This window comes from Falco cherrug, chromosome 9 (genome assembly GCF_023634085.1).
Source record: "Falco cherrug isolate bFalChe1 chromosome 9, bFalChe1.pri, whole genome shotgun sequence".
Classification (NCBI taxonomy): Eukaryota; Metazoa; Chordata; class Aves; order Falconiformes; family Falconidae; genus Falco; species Falco cherrug.
The window spans coordinates 24395690-24411123 of NC_073705.1; the positions used below are offsets into that span (position 1 = coordinate 24395690).

At 48.2% G+C, this 15434-nt stretch overlaps 1 protein-coding gene across 1 annotated transcript in view; it reads right to left on the reverse strand.

Annotated features, from left to right (window-relative positions):
• Nucleotides 1-2097, reverse strand: part of SMC3 (structural maintenance of chromosomes 3) — a 28093-nt gene extending 25996 nt beyond the window's left edge. Inside the window, exon 1 of the mRNA XM_005443885.4 lies at nucleotides 1940-2097. Within this exon, the coding sequence (XP_005443942.1) occupies nucleotides 1940-1954 (15 nt within the window). The 5' untranslated portion in view covers nucleotides 1955-2097. The remainder of the gene's footprint in view (nucleotides 1-1939) is intronic.
• Between the last annotated feature and the right edge of the window lie 13337 nt (nucleotides 2098-15434).

Here is a 15434-nt window from a genome sequence, read left to right on the forward strand (position 1 = left end):
GGAACTATGAATGAACTATCCTAACAAGCATACTAAAAGATTCACTCTCAAGCAAATAAAGCCCCCATCCACAGAACTTGCATGGTGAAAAAAATACTGTATCTTTAAATGGAGATGAGGTTCCCAAGAACCAGTGAGAATTAATGTGACATAATATAAACAATTATTCAAAATGTATAAAATGTTTTAGCATGTGTTAAGAGATGTGCTAGCTTTGTGGATTTACCACCTAGCACCCATTACAAAGACAGGAAACAAGTATCCCAACTCTGTGTGTGGATCAGTCAGCTCTTGCACATCGGGTGAAGAGCCCAGATCTGGGATAACAACATCTTCAAGTATTAAAATAACCCACGTTCCAGAAGATGAGCATAATACTTGGTATCTGAAAAGCACATACAGAACTTCAGAAAAAAGCCTTCATCCACCCTGCATATTCTGAAACCTCTTAACTACTTTATTGCCTTCTATAGCCTTGGATCAAGACTTACATTTTAATCTCCAAACTCCAGGAATTATTTCTGGGAAGCAACAAAATAAAGGATATTAGTGGAATCTAATTCACCCTCATCTGTTTTATTCTCATGTTCATACGTTGCTACACTCTCTTCTTTAGCTCCTAAAACAGCATTGGTCATTAAGCACCTAAATTTCTTTTTTCCCGGATGCAATTAATTTCACCTGTTCCGACTTAATTTGGACTTCTGTCTGATTCCATGTATCTTCACTACTGTTTACTTTTGTGCAATTCGAATCTGGAGAACAAGAATTCTTATTCAAAGACTTTAAAGCTATGCGTGCACCAGCAATGATAGACTAATGTACTAAAATATGATCAAAAGGCATCTGAAATACGCCCTAGTCAGCCAGACAGTTGATGAAAACCTGATTTCTATGTAGAACATGCACTTTCAAACAATAATAAAAGTATTCTTCTTAATAAAGATACCAGTACGGTGTCTGAAAGTCAGGTCAATTTTGAGCTCACCGAGAAATGAGAATCCTACCAGGCTTTGTATGAACGTGCACAGGCAGTGGTACTAAGGCAGCCATAAAAATTAAACCATACTGTGCAATATGACTGCAAGGATATACCAGAGAAGTAACATTAAAGACCGCCTCAGTCATAAAACCTGTTTGGAAAAGGTCCATACAAGGACCTTCTTTTTAACTGAACGTTAGCTGTAGATTACTTGTCAAGAATGACTTATAATAGGTTAAATGGTCCATGCCCGGAGGCTTAAGGCATCAACACAATACAAGCCGTAACTGTTGTTTCTACCGGTGGTTCGGGCAGCCAGAACCAGATTGCATTGAAACCCCAAATACAATCACATTACCTCACTGAACAAAAATCAGATTTAAAAAAAAAGAAGTAAAAAATAAGAGAACCCACAACTTTAACACCTGAAAGATGCCGCCTGACTACTAAGGACTACCCTTTGTTTGGGTACAAGCCCCGCGCGGGTGCGAGCCTCCGGGCTGTGGGTCACCCACTGCCTGGGGGGCCGGGACAGCAGGGCTGCTCCCTCCAAAGGGTCCCCACAGAGTCCGCGGACAAGTCCCGGGTCCAAGAGGGCCTCCCCCCAACGCCACTTCACACCTGCAATGAATGAAACCAGTCGGGGGAACCGGGGGAGGAAAGGCACCCGCCAGCCGACACGGCGGACTTACTCCGTGGCTGGGCCGGGTGGGTTTCCCCTCAGCGAGGCCCGCGGTCGCCCCCCCGGGAGAACAGCGAACCAAGCAAAGGCCTTCGGAACTGCCACCAGCCAGCGGGCCTCTTGCTGCGGGCCGGGACCTAGCTCTGCCGCTCACCGGAGGCTGAAGACCCTCTCAGAGCCGGCATGGGGCAGGGCAGAGCAGACCGGGCCAAAGAGCCCCCGCCAGGCGCAGGCCGCACCGCACAAGGCGGGCAGTTTGGACCCCGCCAGCTTACCTGCTTGATGTACATGTCTGGGTGAGAATAGGAGAGGCGCCTGCGCCGGTGCTTCCTGCCGTCGCTCAGCCCGCTCTCACCGTCTCTCCCTGCTACGAGTGCTCGGCGCGACCCCGGGTGTCCCCCGCCCCTTCAGCCTCTGCTGACTTCCCAGCACCGCGCCCCGCTCACCCCTCACGCAAACAAAATGGCGGCGGAGCCTCCCCCATCCCGACCCGGCGCGAACCATTCAGCACGACATGGAGGGGCAGGAGCAGAGCAGCAAACACGCCCTTGCTCAGCCGAAGAAGGGGCACCGCAAAGGACAGTAGGGGTCCTCCTTTCTTTCATACTCTAAAGTGCTTCACGGGCCCTTTCGAAGATGCTCTCAAGCGGAGAGGCGGGTGACAGTGCCCCCCCTCGCGGTGGTGGTCCCCCCAGGGAGTTGGGAAAAGTGGTTTCTCCCCCTGAGGCGCAGTTTGGGCGCCAAAGGCAAGTGTGAGCCGAGCGGGGGAAAGCGGCGCCTCGCGGCTGCAGGGGGCGCTGCGGGGCCGGGGGCGGTTTGACCCCGGCAGCCTACGCAGTGCCCAGGCCTCTCCTGGGCTGTCTTTTATTGGAGGATCATACAAAAAAAAAAATTAAAAAAAACCCACAAACAAACAAAACAAAACAAAACAAAAAAAAAACAGAAAGAGGAATTAGCAGCCTAAGCGCCTGCAGCTGGGCCCTAGCGCGCCCCCTCACCCCCAGTGCGCCCGTAGCCTGGCCATCCCGCCAGGCTGCAGGCTCCTAGCTGCGCAGGGCTGAGAGCATAAGGCCATTGGCCATTCCAGGCCCTTCTCCAATTTTTAGCTTATTCAGATCCCGTTTTGCTCCTTGCCGAGCCCAGCCCCTCCAGCGAGACAAGATGAAGCCATGTCCGGCAGGGCCAAGCATCCTTTGGGTGCAAGGTGCCATGGCGTGGGGCCCAGGTGCCCTCTCAGGCCTCGATGCCTCAGAGCTGAGCTCTGTGTCCACTGCAAAAAGCCTGGGCAAAGCCAAATGTGTGCCCGCAGTGAGCTAAGTAATAGGAATGGTGTGAAATATTCTCAGGAAAATGGAAATACTAGCTTGAGTCTGTACCCACTCTTTTATCTCCCAGAGTGCCACTATTCAGTTCCCCTGAGAGGCTGTCAAACACACAAAACAAGCAAAATGAAGGAAGAAAAACAATTTTCTTTTAATCTCTTTCAGTTACAGTAATTTCAGGTGTTATTGTGACAACAGCAGGGGCATGACGTCTCAGAGAAAACACAATTTTCAGTTTGATAGTACTCCTTAAACAATGCAGCTGCAGCCAATACTTCTATACATGTGATACAATTCCTGTACTGATCCTCTTAACAGTAATAAAAATCAGATTTAAACAGAATGGTCTAGTTCCTACTTCTCCTAGAATAAATAATAGGTGGATAAATTACTTTCATTGCTTAATGGGAAAATCTCCCCAGTCCCAAGCATTCTTAACCACCATGTAATGAAATGATTTTACTAAAGGACCATCAGGAAGTTATTGTTACAGATATCACCTGCACCTTTAAAGAAACGGTTCATTGTTTCTTCAGAAAGCACAGTGCTTAATAAACTAAAGCAATTAATGATTGTTCCACAAACGCATTCAGAATTAAAATTTCCTGCCTGGCTGTTCTGCTTTTACATTTAAATAGCTCAGTTCAATGGTACTTGGGGGAAAACATGTCTCCATTTGCATTTTCAAAATCCTTTTCATTTTAGGATATCAGGGAATTTAAAATCTTTACATGGGTCTCACAACATCTTTCTGGGATGGGTTTGTGTAATGGAATTTACTCTTTTTCTGGGGCTAAGTGAATTACAGATGCCAGTACTCTGGCTCCCAGCAGCCTGCCCCATCCAATGGGACTCACTGGCATGGGGGAAAAGAGAGTTTAGAAAAGAAAGGGAAGTCGAATTCCCCGGTTTTCCTCACAGTACACTTAAAACATCCTATATTTGGTTGAAATAATTATTTAGATTCGGTTTTGTGTAAATATTTGCATATAAGTAAATTGCATAGATTTACACATTCTAGGTAAACTCGGTAATTTTCAAAATCACCCTGTGAAGCACTCAGGCAGGAGAAAACAGCAATATGTTTTATGCATTTGAGACCCCATTGGCACCGCACAGCAGGCCGTGCAGTCTGACCTCTGCTGAAACACTGTATTGGGTTTGTGTGGCCAGGTTTTGGTAGCACGGGGGCTACAGGGGTGGCTTCTATGAGAAGCTACTAGAAGCTTCCCCTGTGTCTCCAAGACGGACTCGCCACTGGCCAAGGCTGAGCCCATCAGCAATGGTGGTAGCACCTCTGGGATAACATATTTAAGAAGGAAAAAACAATGTGCAACAAAAATATTGTAGGGGAAGAGAGAAGTGGGAATATGTGAGAGGAACAGCTCTGCAGCCCTCCAGGCCAGTGCAGGAGGAGGCCGGAGGGGCTCTAGGCGCTGGAGCAGGGATTCCCTGGCAGCCTGGGTTGAAGCCCATGGCAGGGCAGGCTGTGCCCTCAGCCCATGGAGGCCCACGGTGGAGCAGACCCCCCCTCAGCCCGTGGAGGCCCACGGTGGAGGCGATCCCCCCCGCAGCCCATGGAGGCCCACGGTGGAGGCGATCCCCCCCCCGCAGCCCGGGCAGGGCCCACCCCCGGAGCACAGGGTGCCCGCAGGGGGCTGTGACCCGCGGGCAGCCCGCAGCGAGCAGCTCCTGGCCGGGCCTGTGGCCCCGCGGGGGGGCCGGGCTGGAGCCGGCTGGGCCTGAGGGGCTGCGCCGCGGGGGGACCCGCACCGGGGCAGGGCAGAGTGTGAGGAGCCCCCTGAGGGGGCAGGAGCGGCAGGGACAGCGTGTGAGGGACTGACCCAGCCCCAGCCCCTGCGCCGCTCAGGGAGGACGGGAGACACGGGGAGTGAAGTTGGGCCGGGGAAGAAGGGAGGGCTGGGGGGAAGGCGTTTATAAATTTTGGTTTTATTTCTTATTATCCTGAGAATGCTAATACATTAAACTAATTTCCCCAAGTGGGGTCTGTTTTGCCCAGACGTTAACAGCTGAGTGCTCTCCCTGCCCTTATCTCCATCCACGAGCCATTCCTTATATTTTCTCTCCTCTGTCCAGTTGAGGAGGGGAGTGACAGAGCGGCTTTGGTGGGCACCTGGCATTCAGCCAAGGTTAAACCACCACAAACCATCTAGAGGTTTTGCCACAAGAAATAGCTGGGATATCTCCTCACTAACATTCTTCTCCTGCTAAAGACCACAGGTGGAGGGACCGCCCTGAGTTAATCATCCCTGTTTCTCAGGGCAGTAATAAGCATCTATTGTTTTTAATTTAACAGGTTCTCAAGTCATTCCTCTTCCTCTTCTGCTTTTAGTACAGGATGCCTTGAGTCATGTTTTTGAGCTTTGCTTTATAGTTCAGAAACTTACTTTCACTTAATCACAGACTACCAGGGCAAGGATTTAACTCCTCCCCCAAAGAGGGGGTTCAGAGTCATGGGGTGGCCATCAGCTGAGGAAAATTTTGCCTTTTCTCTTGTCTGCTGCACTGACATTGTTGTGCCTGGATGCACCAATTCTTCTTCAAAACGCTGGCTTGAGTCAAAGATCTAAGAGCCAAGATCCTACAACCTGCTGGTCCACATCTGGTGCCCCAGAGGGCCTGCTGTTGTTGAGGTACCAAGAAGTGCATCACCCTTTGTATTATGAACAGGCACAAATAAGGATCTAGGATCTTTTTTATCCCCAGGTGTTTGTTCCCTCTTGAGGACCTTGGATATACAGCATACTTCTGCAGTTTGGAGATGACTTACGTGTGCATACAGATGTGCAGAGACACCGGGTTATCTTTATTCATAGGAATAAAATCTATCTTACTGATATTTCATCAACAAACACTCCTACCAGTGTGATGTGCTTGCAAAAATAGGAACTGTATTCATTAAGGATTAAGCGGCAAATGATTGTCTAGTTCAAAGAGTGTTTCAAAAACAGGCCCCTGCATACAGGTTTTGTCACATAGCTTTTAGAGATTTGCATTTGAGGGAGTGGAGGGGTGGGGTAGGTATTGTATTTTTTGTTATTCTTTTGGTTTTGTAGTCCATGGTGAAAATATGCACCCAACCCAAGGGTGATGCATGTCGTTTTTATTCTGTCAAGCTGTGGTGGCTGTAGGAGGGCAGAAAGCTGGCAGCTAGTAAACCAGTGCAGTTTATTCAGAACCTGCAAGCATATAATCAGTGCTTGGTACGCATGGAGCTCACCTCGCTTCAGTAGGTGCTGCAGGCTTTTTTCTATGGCCCTGTTTTATAAGTACTGTTTTTCTATAAATAGGCTAGAATTAAAAATAAGCATTAGAAAGGAGAAAGTGGGAACACTGCTTTAATTCGTCTAGGCTTCATCGGCATAAAAATGTAACAGGCATTTCTTTCATGAAGCTTAATGGGAATATATAGATAGGATTTCAAGTCCGTAGTATTTTCTTCTCTCTTCTGAGTAAGATTTCTCTTAGAAAAAACATTAAACATATTGTGGGGGGAAAAGGTGCTTTAAGTGTATTATTAACCTCTTTATTACCACTTTCATTGGTGAACCAGCATGTGTATAAACTGCTTTCATTCATGAATGGTTGCAATCACTGATGTATTTACTGCCTTTTCTAAATGACTGTAGAAACCAGTAGGCTCATCACATCAATCAGTTGTGCTTCATCACTTGAAATCGGTAGGGGAGGCAGAGCACTGCTGGGGACACTTCTCCTTAGTGTTGGTGTCCCAGCAGAGTCTCAGGAGCAAACCAGGGAACCAGGCTTTGGTTGAAACTTTGGTTAGGCCCTGCAGAAAATGGTGTTTACTGGCACTCTGAACACACAACAGGTATGATGTTCTAATTTCAGCTTGTTAAGCAGAGGTGTTGAGAAAATATCTCACCCAAGGTCAAGCAGTGTAGCTGTGGGACAGCCAAGAAGAGCTCTCCTTCTAAACTAGCCATGTCAAACTCAAATCCTAAGGCAGCAAGGGCATAGTGCATCTTTCTCTAACCTTTGAATTCAGTGGAGTTTCTAGCAGGTCAAGTGAGAAAAAACAGCCCTCCACAGACTTGGGCATGCACATCTTTCTCAGTGTATTCAACCCACCAGGCTTTTGAGAAATAAGGAGCACTTACTCTGAAAAACATGCAAGCCAACCACACATGGGTTTCCTTCCTAAGAAAACTTTTTCTCTTGAGCACTATTACCAAGCTCTTTTGGTCTTAAAGCCCTGTAGTCGCCCCTGTCACCTTGCAATGCAGGAGTCTGACCCCTCACCAAAACCTGCAGAAATGCCTGTATCCTTGCAGTGAGCAACTGCCTGTCCAAAAATGCAGAACAGGAAGCCCTAAGCCTGCTAGACCCTTAAAAAGCTCTGTTTGATAAGGGGTGGATGTAGTTACAGGTTCAGATGCTGGTTGTACAGCATTATTCCGTGATATCTGTGTTGCAATGTGCAATGGTGGGCACCCATTCCCACCACCTACAGACCCTTTTCTTGCTCTTTTTTGTCTCTGGTGCGGATGTTGCAGCAGACACCCCTGTTCCCTGCCTGCAACCACAGTGGGCCCTGATGGGTGCCGGGGTGATATGGTGTAAGGGGTAATAGGCCATAAGGCATCCATATACCTATGTACAAAGTGCAAACATGCAATCAGTGGTGATAATGGCACTTGTTGCTGTGATGTGGGAGCGATCCTGTGCCACTGGCCACAGCTCCTTTGAGGCAAGGAGAGCAGAGCAGTAGCTGCTCTGCCATTCCTGCCAGCCCAGCTCCAGGAGGCAGCCAGGCAGTGGGTAGCCGTATTCCTCCGCTGCCTGGCACCGTGTGTGCGGATCATTAGGTCTTCTCTGTGAGGCAGCTGCCATGCCTTTTATAAGCTGCTGGGAGTGGAAGGACAGCCACCCTGTCAGGCCCCAGGAGACCTGCCAAGCTCTCCTGTTATTTCCTCACGGTGGGTGCTCTGCTGACCGTGAAAAGCACCCGAGTCTTTCTTTGCTTTATCTTTTCTGACTCTATTCACTTTAAACAACTCAAAACAGCCAGGCAGTTTCTTTTTAAAAATACAAAAAAAAGTTTCTCTTGATCTTTATAGTCCTTTGAACGTGTAAAGGTAAATAATTATTGTTGACTGTTAAGTATTCATCCATAAACCCATTAATCCAACAACATTTTAAGAAAGGTAACATGCTTGTCAAGAAGAGAGTGGCAGGGTAAAACGACGGCGTAAAATGAACAATAGAAAAAGGTTCCTTTTAAAAAGGATGCATTTCATGATGAATGAATCTGCTACAGGTTTATTAAGGGAAAGCAGTTGTTATGCTCATCATCTTTCAGCAGAGCCTCTCTATAAATAAAGCGTGGTTGTGGTTGAATTAATTCCACTTGGTTCACTAATTTTATAAAGCAAGCCATTGCATACACACGAAACAAATTACACGCCTGGGTGACAGGGCAGGGCCATGCTGGCAGCTCTGCCGGCAGGCGGCGTGGGCCAGGCTAGCTCCTGCCACGGGGCAAGAGGGGCCACATCCTGCGGAGGGGGGAAACCGTCCATATTTTTCTTTGCTCTGATGCAACAAAGGGCTTTGTTGCATTTGGAAATTTTGTTAAAGAAACCATTGCTCAGCGGGTTTTCTTTTCTAACCCCCCGACATAGGGAAGGGTCTCCACAGTGGGCTGTTTATAGGGTCAGCTGTATTGGAGGACACCCCCAGGTGCACCCTCAGGCCTGTTCTTGGATGGATCAGGTGTGAAGGAGAAGCGAATCAGGGACCCTGGACCCCACAAAGCTGTTGCATCTGACAGCTGCCCCAGTAGTGAGGGTGAGAGCCCACAGCACACCTTAGCTTTGGTGGGGGCTGCCCTGGAGCAGAGCAGGGTTGGCGCCAGCTCACAGGCATTGGGGCAGGGGGTGGCTGCTTTTGGGGGGCTGCATGACATTCCCAGGGGGGCACTTGGCCATCCACTAGCAGGGCTTGGAGACAGTCCTGGGAGGACAGGATCAACTGGTTCTTGTCAAAATCAATCATCAGTGAGGGTGATTTCTGAAGACCTGCCTAATCCCAAACTCCAGGTGAAAGATCACCAGTTCAGACAGCAGTGCAAGCCTGGGAGATCAGGAGGTGAATTAAAAACAGTCAATTTTACTTCCAAAGAATGTCCTCATGTTCAAGTGAGCAGTAAATGCCATCTCAGCAGTAATAGAGCCACACAGACATAAATATATGTATCCCATCTGCGGGACTGGCTGCCTGCTCTGAAGCTGCATGTGCAGAAAGACTGATTTTTTTCTATTATAACAGAGTGGGTGAGGGACGAAGGGGAAGCAGCAGTGCCTGTCCCAGCCTCAGAGGTGTTGCTGGTTGGATGATATCATTGACCAAAGGAATATTTTGCAATCCATTCCCAGCAGTGTCAAGACACAGACTAACTGAGGGCCACAGAGACTCCCTGGGGGAATTAGTGGGTAGATGTAGAGAAGTCTCTGAATGTCTGAGCTTGGCACACATGGCTAGCCAGTCTGTGGGGCAAGAGGCAGAGAGAGCCCATGTGGGCCTGTGACCAAAGCTGCCTCATTTTGGGACAGCTTCTTCAGTCTTTGTGGCCAGTACAGACAAAATTATGTTTGACAGAGATGCCAGACTAGACATCTGATTTCCACAGAGCATCCTGAAATACTGAGAAATCCTTTTCCTCCTGCCTCTGCTCCTCATTAGCACCCTGGAAGGAGGTGACTGCAATAAATTTGTAATTAGATTAGAACAAAAATCATTATTTTGGCTGGCCACATTCACCCAACAAAGTAATACACATCCAAACCAAAGACTCGCATCAGAACCCTTTGCCTGATTTTACTCTCTCTTTGAGCCATCTGTCTGCAGCCTCTAGATCCACAAACAAATGTGATTTTCTAACCAGGGCACCAAAACCAGCCCCAGGAAAAGGCAGACTCCTTTCTGGGAGGCATTTTCACACTAAGGCAGGTGAGCTGCTGACCTTATGGCATCTGACCGACTTTCACAAGATGCAGCAACTTCACCTGACACCGGGTGGCCTCCTCTAAGCGTGAAATTTCCTCCTGCCCTTTGAAGATCAAAAGAAAGCAAAGATAACTTCCAGCGATTTTATCATGGAAACTACAAACCACTGCCCCAGGGATTATCTTGGACCTCCCTCCCTGTTAGCTCTCAGCATTTCTCAGGTTCTTCCCAGGCGGAGCCCAGAGGCAGCAGGACATCCTCCTCTTATCACACCCTAGCTGGCAGGCTTCACCAGTGCAGCTTGTCACAGTCCGGTCCAGATAATGGACATCTCTTTTATATTTCCAGCCCTGCGAGGAAACGTCTCACCATTTATTCTACATGTTCTCCCCTTGCCCTGGCCAGCTGTGCCTGCTGTCTCTGCTGGCATCCCCAGTTCCATCCTGGACGGGGCCTGAAGAGAAGGAAATGGAAAGAGAAACCAAGATGGGAACACTGTCTGAAGCCTGCTGGCAGCCTCTCCTGCTGCCCGCAGACATCCCTGACTTGTTCTGACCACCTTTCCCCAGGATCCTGCAAGCTGGAACATCAAGCAGGGCAGTAGCCAGTAATGCAGAAGCCTTCTGCTTCCCCCTTCTTACCATGCACACAGCCGAGGCATATCCCCATCATATGTCACATTCAAGTCACATTTCCAGTCCAAAAAAGATCCTCACAGCTGGGTTTGGTAATCAGAACTGCCAGGAGCCACTTTAGCACTTAACAGTGCAGGGAACAACATACCTTCTCCTTCTCCCCAGTGGTGGCCCCTGATCAATTCTCGCCAGCATATCCGCCTGCATATGTCATGTTGACTGCCAGAAAACCAGCTGCTCTTCACAGCTGGATTTAGTAAACTGAACCATGTCAATGCTTTAGCACTCGGTAGCACACACATTTCTTGCCACCCACCCAGGGCTCCCATCGCCTGCTTCCTGGCAGAATGGCTGCTCTACCCTGTGGTGGTTGTCTGAAAGTGCTGCCCGATTGGTTTTGTTTTCAACCAAGTAAAACATTATACCCTGGGGGGGGGGGGGGAGGAGATCCCCCCCCTTCCCCTGAAAACAGCAAACCCTCTTGTAATATGGAACATATGGCATTACAAGCGCAGTACAATAAATGCATCATGGTAACGAGATTTTGTGCTTAGGATAGCCTTTGTCCGTGGGTCTAATGTGCGTTGCAAACATTTGAGAAGCTTTATGCCTTTCTCAGAATGAGATCAATATCATTATCCCTGATGCAAGGCAGGGAGCAAAGACATAAGGAGGATAAGCCTGTGAGAAAAATTTAGCGAGAAATTCAAGTTCACTCTAGCAGTAAAATGCTTCTTGCGTGAGCAAAGCTACATCAGCAAAGGTCTGCTTTTTACCAACAGAGCAGAAACATCCTTTGCAAGGAGAAATGAGCTGTGCTGTGGAAAACACATTTTTGCTGCTACAATTCTTTTCTATATACTCAAGGGATCCATCTGGTCAGCTTGGTCAGTCCAGGTCTCACTCACTTCCTTTATGCCATTGAGAAATGTGACTGTGCCAGCAGGAGCACACAAAGCAGCTGCATTGCTTGCCCTGGAAAGCCAAGGGCAGAGCCCACAATCAATCCCAGACTGCCTGACCCCCTGGGCTCTCCGTTAGCCACAGTAATTGTTCAGGGCAACATGGGCATTGCTAGGGAGACCTTGGGTTGAAAGCATCCTGAGGAGGTGAATTACACAGAGTTCTGCTCCATCCCTGTTAGAAATCTGCTTCATGTTGGCCAGCCCCTCAGGGCCCAGCCGGATGGCAGTTAATGGTCATGCTGGAATTCGTGTCAATTGATTTTCCAGTTAACTTGACTTAACATGATTGGAGGCATCAGAGCAGAGAGGATATACCCGTTGTTCCAGTTTGAGTCCTGTAGACCTCATACTCCAATGCAGCAGTCAGTTTAGTTCCAATTAGAACAAACAGTTTCTTAAAATAAAGATTTAACAGGAAGATTCATCCAGGGCCTGATCCAAAGACCATTGTGTTCAGGAGCCGTCCTCCCCACTGAAGGCAATAGTCTTTGGATCAGGGCCTGGAGGCAGCTCACAATGTATGGGCAATTTAATAACAAGAGATGACTCACTATCAAATGCCGTCTGCTTTACAAAGGAATCTCAGAAATGGAGTATCTGTGTGACAGAAATAAACCACTATTCACACACATAGACACAGAAAAAAAAAATGGGGGGGGGAGGGAGAGTCCATGAAAAACTACATTGTTGTTTCACTTGGGAGACTTAAGCCTGGTCCATGGGAGTAATTTTACTAACATAAGTACCTCAGTAAAACCAAATCTGGAAAAATGGTTATGCCAAAGGGGTTTGAGGTCTTTATCAGTTTGCCTGTCATTTCTGAGCATCTAAGAGTCCCGGCAGATCAGACACCTTTATGTGCTGCCGGTCCTGAAATCCAAGTCATGACTGCAGCAAGCATGGGCTGAGGCTGGGGCAGGGAACCCTACATCATATAGCTGTAGGATTTATACTACAGGTGTTTCCCACGTCCACTCATGTACAGCATGTCTAATGGATCCCATGGATCCTATGCATGCTTTTCTCCTAGAGCTGCTTTCCACCCATGGTCTCCCTAACGTGGGTCCTATTCTGGTTTATGCAAAAAAACCCCAAGAGAAGTATGAGTGCTAGGGCAGTGCTGTCCCTAGGGGGCTTTGGAGCTTCTTTCAACCTTTCTAGTTACCACGATCACCCCTGGTCTCGAGTTACCGGCTTTCTGGGTTTGTTTGATGTTTGTACAGCTCCTAGCACAACAGGCCCTGCTAGGATTCCCAGGAGCTACGAATAATAGCCAGTGACTTCCATGGGGTAGGTTAGTACTTGAAAGGGATATCTAGGGGCCATAAATCCTCTTTAATAACTAGTCAAAGCTGGGAGAAGTGCTGAGAATTTCAGCTATAACCACAGAAGCCATTTCTCTTGATAAACTTTACGTTTCCTGCAAGTGTTCATAGGTGGAATGCATAGGGATGCATCACTGCTGCTGATAGAAAAACAAACCCATTTGGTAAGCCTTACTTAGATGTCAGAGTACTTTGAATTTTAAAGCTGAAATAAACAGGTTGAAACGACCCCACAGTTTATAATGCAATGGTAAAACAAAGTAGGACTTTACAACTGAGGCCCCAGTATCAGAACTTCATTTGATTTTCTCTGATGACTCAACCTATTTCACAAGCTATTTTCATATTCCTTATTTAGAGAACTTACTCATGTCTCGGTAAAAACCTACGATGTGATAAAGCCAAGGAACCGTAATGTGTGGTACTGGTAACACCTCCCACGCCAAAAAAAATCCTACTTCCATATTTATGTGGCTCTGCAAATTGGTTCCTGCCTTTTTCTCCCCAGAGAGTGAGCTGGCAGCGTGTCTCCTCTCCAATTAGCATGAAGTCATGAAAAATGGAGATAGGGGGTCAAACTCACTATGCCTGGAGCCTCACTTACTTTTGCCGTGTTACAGGCACACTTGGACCTTTGACTTCCCAGCTAGGCAAGTGTTGTTTTGAGCACACACAGAGCAATGCCTGCAGAATACCTTGTTCATTCACACTCTGTCTCCTGAAAAAAGAAGCTCATCACCAGAAGGCAAGATGCTAAGAAGACCTACCTACCTTGTGTTGCTCAGGGACTGGGGATGGCCACTTCAATATTAACTCCCCATGGAGCAGGTGAATTTTTACCTGGATTATCCCGGTCAGGATGTAATTTCTGCCTTTTGGAAAGTCCTTTAATCAGAGAAGCAGGTGAAGCCTTTGTAACCAGTATAGGTTGCAAAACACATCAACAAATGTATGGACTAAAAGAACACATAGGGACACTTAAGGACAACACCCACCCATCCACCCCCACCCCAGATCTCTTCACAATCTGATTTGCAACCATGCAAAGACATGTATTTTTTTGTGGCAGTTTTTTGAAGAGTTTGTCTTGGAGGCAAAAGGAAAGGCAGCATGTGCAAAGTAGACAGGGGCTGAGCAGCAGCACTCATGCTTGCAACATGACTGCTCTTTGCAAGCCTAAAAGAAAGGGACCAAAAGCTATGTGGCACAAGCCCTGTTCAGTCCCACACCAGGGTCTGAAGCAGCTCCTGACTGATGCCAAGGAGTTCAGGCTGTAAGGGTGCACCATCAGGAGCGTTAATGGAGATGCTCACATTCCAGCACAGCCCTGAACCAGCACTTTGATGGGCAGCAGAACCTGCAAAATCCTCTTTTCTGTGATGGTTCTTCTCTGGATTCAGGTATCATATGGGATAAACTCTAATCAAAGCTTTGCCTAAGGGTACAGCATTCCTGGCATCTTTCCCTTGCTCATCTTTTCTGCTGTCTGAAAGCATCTGGCTATAGCCTTCCTCTTGGTGTTACAGCTACATAGATCTACTTCCCATCAAAACTTTTTTTCTGAGATCCCTATTCCAGGGTTAGCTGGCAGATGGACACAGGCACATGGAACCAGCCAGTTCAGCTATAAAATAACCCCCTAAATCTTCTACCCTGCCCAGTCTGGTGAATTTGCTCAAATAAGCTACAAAACACTGTCAGGGCTGTTCCTTTCTGTAAGGATGGAGGTAACTACTGTGTGCTGGTGTGTGGAAGCAAAAAACCAGGGTTCCTGCCCTGCCCATGAGGGTTCAGACTCACATACCCCCATCTCCCAGGTAGGTGCCATCCTGATTTGTCACACTCACCTTCACACACTGGTGCTTAGGTCCTCAGCTCCTCCCTGCCCATAGGAGCAGGGTGGCCAGAGAGGGAGGAGAGCACATACTCTCACCCAGAGCCCTGCAGTCAGATGGCTGTGATATCCCCTCAGTGAGGTGGGATCTGCTGAAGTGGCCAAGGGGGGAGCTGAGCTGGGGGCAGAGGTCTTACATTAGCACTGAAACAGCAAAGCAGGCACCAGCACGAGCATGGGAGCACATCCCACTATCCTGGATGCTGGGTCTTCCTCCTGTGGGTTGGGACCAGCCAAGCAGAGGGGAATGGTGCCCTGGGCAGGAGCGCAAACCTCAGGCTCCTGTGCACAGGCATGACAACTCCTCTTCAGGCTCCCGCAGGGCTCTGGCCCTCCATCCTCGCTGAATCCCACCCCAGCATCTCTGCCAACGCTATCCACCAACACGCTGTGCTAAAGCTTGGGATCAGAGCCCCACTCCAAAACCAGAGCAGCTGCCTTCCCTCTCTGCTAAATACTCAGCTCCTCCACCTGGCCTGTGATCTTTTCCAGCTGCTGTGGTCAAATTTGCCAAAGCCAGCAGTCCCTCCCTTAACCCCTTCAGCCCACTGCCTTATGCTCTTCAGGTTCCCGTGGCAAACATCACCGGCTCTGCAGGGGGTTTCAGCTTCCTTATACTTGAGAAACTAAGCTGGTCCT